The 6,726-nt window shown below is 52.1% G+C and overlaps 1 protein-coding gene across 1 annotated transcript; it reads right to left on the bottom strand.

Annotated features, from left to right (window-relative positions):
• Window positions 1–251: 251 nt before the first annotated feature.
• LOC309592560 (C-C chemokine receptor type 8-like) lies at window positions 252–2,573 on the bottom strand (the record flags this gene model as incomplete). Its single annotated transcript, XM_082316059.1, has 2 exons — window positions 252–1,325; window positions 2,520–2,573. The coding sequence occupies 2 exons, from the start codon at window positions 2,571–2,573 to the stop codon at window positions 252–254; spliced, it is 1,128 nt and encodes a 375-aa protein (XP_082172185.1).
• Window positions 2,574–6,726: the final 4,153 nt, after the last annotated feature.

Genomic DNA, 6,726 nt, shown 5'->3' on the forward strand with positions numbered 1-6,726 from the left:
GTAATTTTGGCCTCCTTCTCACAAAGCAGGCAGGGTAGGACGTGCCAAGGGAAAGGGAGGAAGATGCTAAAAAAGTCACTAAAAAGTAAGAACCCCAAAGGCAACCATGATAAAAGCAAGCTCAAGCAGCTGCTTCTACTTTTCCTGTCCTAAAAGGGTTGCCCAAACAGTGCATCCCTGTGGATGCCCTGCTGGGAGGATTTCTCAACTTCAGGTCACCTGTGCAGGATGAAAGTTTTTGGCTTGTAACTCTACAAGACAGTGCCAACAAAAGACGACTGTGAGGACGACCCGTGCAGGGAGGAGTGCTTGTCCAGGCTGCGCCCATTGAAAGCACTGTAGTCTTTGCAGATCAACAGAAAACGTGCATATTTTCTGAAAGCTTCACGAAGATGCTTCTTGAACTTCTCACCCACGAAGGCGTAGATGACTGGGTTGAGGCAGCAGTGGATGAAGGAGAGCACCTCAGCCAGCTCCATGGCTAGGTCTAGCCTTTGGCTTGTCTGGCAGTCGTCGATGATGTGCATGTTCCTCAGAGAGTCCAGAAAAAGCACAATGTTGACGGGGGTCCAGAAGAGGAAGAACACAATGACAACAATAAAAACCAGTTTCATTGCTTTGTACTTGTTCTGAGTATGGCACTTCTGCAGGTTTTTCAAGACACCATGGTAGCAGAAAATGAGGACGCCAACAGGGATCAGCCACCCCAGGACATTGACTTCAAAATTACTGAAAGTCTTCCAGCCATTGCTGCTGTTAGGATAGTGAGGGGTGCACTTAGTCTGGTTATTGTCATTCGTTTCCTGGAAAAAAATTAAGTCTGGCGCTGAAGCTAAAATGGCAATTGCCCAAAGGACCAGGCTGGTGATAACCCCACGGGCAGTTGTCCGAACCTGTAGAGCGTAGACAGACCGGACAATGGCCAAGTACCTGTCGACACTCATGATGGTTATGAAGAAGGTGCTGCTGTAGAAACCAATGAAGTAAGCTGAGCTGATGATTTTACACATCGCATTTCCAAAAGTCCACTGGCTCACAATGGAGTACTGAACCAAGAAGGGGAGGGAGAAAACAAAGAGGAGGTCAGAGATGGCGAGGTTCAACAGATACACGTCAGTCATGGCCCTGACTTTCTTGAAGACTGTTAGGACACAAACGACCAAAGCATTTCCCATGAGGCCAGTCACAAACAGTAGGGAGTACAGCACTGGTAAAAAGGTAGATGCAAATGATGGAATATTTTCAAAATCACAGCTGATGTCCAGTTCTGGGTAGAAGAATTCATAGGCTGCAGAGGAGTTAGGTGTTGGCGACATGTAATCCACCTGTTCAAGGACAATGAAGTTCATGAGGCCCAAATCCCAAATTACCCCCTTAGTAAAGATACTAGGCACAAGTCAGCTCACACTGAGCCACATGAGGACAAAACAGCTGTGCCTCAGCTGTGTTGGAGGATGCAAATGAGGAATGAACATGAGTGACCAGTCCTCCCCTGCAAGATCCGGGATAAAGTTCTTGCACCAGAGGGGAAGAGGAGATCAAGGAAAATGCAGCTGTGGTGGTAAACCAGTTTACCAGTATCCCCCCACCGGCTCCATGTGGGGTGCCCAGCCCCATGCCTGCAGCCCAGGTGGATGTGGTGCGGCACTGGGGCCAGAGCCAGGGAGCATCCCTAAACCAGCAACCAAATGGGCATGGCTATGGGGTTGAGAGTCCCTGACAAAGGTTTCGGGGTCCTATTCCTCGTTTCCTTCAGAAAGAGGAAAGGGAGTAGTGCTAAGGGAGGAACTAACATGTAAACCCTCCTCTCCAAAAAGCTGCATTTCCAGTTAGCTGAGTGCCAGAAATACCCCTTTGGGGGACAAGTTATTTTTGCAGAGGATTCCCGCACGGTTCAAGCAGGTTTTCAGCTGTAAAGGCACCAGCATGTACAGGTCACTGGTGGGTGCTGCACATTGCATGCTCTCTTCACCCTGGGTGAGATCAGTGCTGGCAGCTCTGGCCCGAGGGGCAACTTCCCAAAGAGCAGATGGGGATTTCTGCCCCTTCTTCCCCCCTCCCCAGCAGGAACTTTGTCCTCTTGGTCTGTGCCAGCACAAACCAGTGCTGGTAGCAGCTCATGACCACCAAGACTTTACTCTGCTAACGGGGATGTCTGGATTTCTTTTCAACACCTGCAGCTCTGCTCTCCTGCACCAGTCAGGATGCACCAGTGGCAGCAATGTTCCCCCTCCCTGCTCCCCAGCACCTCGCAGCCCCCCAGCAGCAACCACCGCATCCCTGGGCAGCACCTGTGACAGCAAACAGCTAAAGAAGTTGAGTGGCAGCACATCCCCCGGTCTCATCAGCCAAAGATATTTTCACTTACTGTTTTTTTCAGACAACAAAAATCACACTGATTTCTTCCAAACCCTTGCTGTCCCTACCAGTACTATGTGTCCCCTTAAGCAAAACTGGACCCCTCAGATGTCCTACTGGCCTCGGCTTGCAGGGCAGTAGCCCAGCAGGGAATGACTCACCAACACGTCCTCAGAGCCCTCGCTGCCCAGCAGGTGAGTCACGTTCCCCTCCATAATCCAACACTGTGTCTGAAAGAGTGCAAAAAAAATCCCTTTATATCACAGGTTTTTAAGAAGCAGGCATACCTTCACACATATATGCTGGCAGTATTTACCTTAGCTTATGTTGCAATGACAAGTCTCAGACAAGGTCCTCACTGTAGCAGTGCAGTCATAAAATACCTTTTCCTCTGTGTGACACATTACATTAAAGATGTATGAAACCCCAACCAATGAGTTCACCTCTGTAGTTGACACTTAGAGAAACGGAAATGTGTCAGGTTTATCTTCTAAATGATCTCTGTCTTTTGACTTTGAGCATTGATACGAACGTCAGTGGAAGAGATGTGCAATTTGCCCCATGTGTCTGCAAAGTGCCCCGTCCCTGACCTGCAGCCGCTGCTCTGCAGCCTGTGGCTGGGAGAGGGGAAGCAGTGCTGCCTCTCCTCTGCTCCAAGGATTTTCTGTGAAGATGTCTGGGGGGGATGGCCGAATGCTGCCAATAGCCAGAGATGGCAAAGGGCACCATGTTTGCTTTGACATTTTTCCTTGGAAGGCACCTTCTCCCTGCACCCACGCACATGCAGACAGAAATACCTAAGGGCACATATAGAATCATTTAGGTTGGAAAAGACCGTTAAGGTCATCGAGTCCAACCGTAAACCTAACACTGCCAAGTCCATATCAACCTTCCTTCCCAAAACATGCACCCTGCAGGACACTCTCACAGGCTAACACTGAAGTAAAGCCCTGAACAGCACTGGATTGCCGCTGCCTCTGCCAAGTACTTGCTGAGGCCTCGTTCTGACCCAACACGGCTTTCATCTCACAGCTGTCTCTGATCTCCCCACAAGGTGAGATATATGGGAAAGAGCAGTGCTACTGAGCAATGGGCAGCATTTGAAGTGCGTGTTATCTCCTTAAATACTGTTACTCTTCACTATAGCCTGGTGCTGTTACTGTAATTCAGGCAAGTCACATCACCTTTTTTTTGTTTTTGAGCAAACAGTATGTCACTGGGTGTCAGTCCATAGATGTGCTGTTGGAGATCCCCATGTGGGATGGTCTATCACCTCTCTCAAACCCTCTGAACGCCCACCTTCATTCACCATCACTGCAAAGGCAGAGGGATAAATCTCCGTGAACCCAGAAAACCTGCAGCACACATGTGGCAGTGGCCGGCTTTCTTTGGCTGTGGTGGGCAGTGTGATACTGGATCAAAGTTTTACAAGCGAGTCAATCCATATGCATATGATAGTCTGATTGACAGCCAAGCTCTGCTGAGTATTAACTCTGGCAATAGCTGAAACCAGAAACCGAAACCAGAAACAAACTCCTTTGTCATAGGAGTTACTGGCAGTGTTGCAGTGGGATCTCCATTATCCATCTGCAGGTTTAAAACAGCACTCACATCTCTGTTAGTGTTGGTGGCAGAGACAATACCCAGAAATTACACAATGTGGAAAAAGAGGTGGCAACCAAAGGGGAATTTGGCCCCTTAGGCAGCTCTGTACCTCTCATCTCCTAAACAGAGATGACAGCCGGCCCGAACACAAGGAACAAGCAGCTCCAGCAGCACCGAGAGTGCTGGGGAGCTGTGAAATGCCCAGGCATCACCCAATGCAGCTGGGAGAGAGGCTCACAAGCCACCCCGTGCGGTAGCTGGGACTGAGGCTGACACCTGGGACACCACAGACATCGTGCTCAGGGGAGGCGTTTCAGCAAGCCTGAGCGAGAGAGGAGCAGGCTGCCTGTAGCATTTGCACAGAGCCTGTGGCAGCACATCCTCTGGTGCCCGCGCTGGCTGGCGCAGACACAGCAGCACAAAGCACCCTCGGAGCCGCCCCTGCTCCCTGGGCCCGTGGCACGGGTGGCTTCACAAACCTTCCTGGGGTCAGGCTTTGTCCCCAGCCAGAGACACCAAAGGGCACCTCTGCTTGCAGCTCACCAGGCTCCCCCCCAGGCTTTTCCTATGGGGGAAGCACTGGCCAGAGGAGACGAGATGTCAATGGGCATCAGTGACAGCAGTGGCACAGGCCACTGGCACCTCATGCGCAGGGGAGAGACAAGGCCAAACACCCCTGTCAGGAGACACTGGCTGTGCCCTGCGTGGCAGCAGGAAGCCCTGTCTGAGGAGAGCCCAAGAGCAAGGCAAATTTGCCACCAGCCCTGGCGGGAAGGCAGCCAGTGTCCCTCCCCTTTCAAAGAGCAGCGTCGGTGGAAGAGAAGGAGGTGAAGGAACAGGAGGAGGAGGAGGCAGGTGTCCAGGGGGAGCAGAGAGGGCTGCAGCTGTCCCTGGGTAGGCACCCCGCGGGCAGGACAGTGCCTGGGCACTGGTGCCACTCCCACTGGCAGCGTGCCCTGGCCCTGGACAGGACACCCCGCTCTCGCCTGCCTGCTCCTCGGCCTCGCAGGAGCACTTACGGTGTTACGGTAGATGGAAAATGTGAGTAGCAGCATGAGATAAACATAACCTGTTTCTTCTGGACAGAGCCTCTGCAGAAAACTTCTTACATGCACTGCAGAGCCAAACCCTCCCAGTTACAGCAGGGTCCTGGTCTGCAGCATGGCAGCACACATCCCCCTGGGGATCCTTCTGGCTTGGGTCAAGAGCTGGAAAATGCCTTTCTTAACTCATAACCACAAATTTGGCATCTTCAGCACCCAAGGGGTGCTTGGCTACAAGCGATGCAAAGAGAGGGGTGGTGCTAGGTGCAAACACACTCACCAGCTTCAGCTCTGCCTCTCAGGGCTCGCCAGCAGCGCCTTTCCTGCAGTGATGTCAATGTCATTTGCTAATCTGCCTGACACATGTCAGGACATTGCCTTGCTCATGCGCCCTGGTGTGCCCATACCACTCTGCACCATGAGCTGCGTCCATGCCTTCGTCACATGCGAGTGCATGTGTGCAGTGTGCCAGGGTCTCCCTGTTTGTATCTGGGGTGAGGCTGATCCTTGGTGCCGGGTGGCCATAGTGACCTGCGGATCCCTGTAAAGCCCTGTGGGATCCTCCTCTGGAAGATGTCCTCACGGCACAACGCATGCAGGGCATGTGGTCCTCCTCCCTGCTCACAGCCAGATTGACTGCATCGGTGTCAGCCCTGCATAATGACTGTCAGACTGCCAGAAGGACCCACTGTGGAGAGATGTCCGCTCCATGGCCCCAGACCCATTGGCTCTGACGTGGAGGTGGGTTTGTTGACCAGTGCTGTCACTGGAAATGATCTTGGGGAGGCAGGTCTCTCCTGCACTGGCAGTGCCTCAAAGCAGTGTTTGGCTCTGCAGGGAGGCTTACGTCCCTCAGCGGAGTCAGCGACACTTCACCTTTCGGCTCCTTTCTCTCAGCAACTGGGGAAATTTGCGACCACGGTGAGACTGTAGTGTGAGGCACAGGGGCAGAAGGGACCATGGGTTCAGACGAAGCTGTCCTACACCTAAAGCCAATAGTGTCTGGGCACCCCGGCTGCAGCCACCCCTGAGCAGGGACCAGTCCGGACCCAGATCAGCAGGTAATTTTTGACTCCCCCCCTTTTCAATGAAGAATAAATGCGTCTCCCTCTGGTGGCTGGAAAGGCCAGAGCTGAGTTGTCTCCTTGCATCTCTCCAGGACAGTGACACGAAGGGATGAGGCTCCCTCTGCTGGGTTTTCCTAGCACAGAAATCATCCCTGCAGAGACGTGTGTGGTCAGCCGTGCTGCTTCACCTCCTCATTCATCCTGAGTCTTATCTCAATGGAGCAAAACTCTTCCAGGTCCACAGCAAACCAAGAACCTGGAGACTGCTGTTACTGCCAGGGTTTCAGGCTGGAAGAGCTCTTTCTTGGGATGTGCACTGTTTGGCCACTATTGCTGCAGTCCCTGCTTTGCTTCAGGAAACAACACAAGTGTCCATAGTAGCTCGACCCAAAGACATGGAGGGAGAGACTCCAGCCGCACCACCCTCAGCTCCATACAAAAGCTCAGCTCCATACAGAAACATTGCAAATATATCACTTTTAGGTTTGTCAGCCTTATTAGAGTCGTTAAGCTCACTCCTCCAAACAATCATTTAAATGTGTTTTTACTGTGTCTTCAAAGCAAAAGTCAAACAAGACGCAACCTGCCACGGCTAAAGTCAGAATTAGTTCTGAGCGCAAAACATCCCTGCACATGCTCGGGTACCTACCCAG

The sequence above is a fragment of the Platalea leucorodia genome (assembly GCF_965183815.1).
Source record: "Platalea leucorodia genome assembly, chromosome: 1".
NCBI lineage: Eukaryota > Metazoa > Chordata > Aves > Pelecaniformes > Threskiornithidae > Platalea > Platalea leucorodia.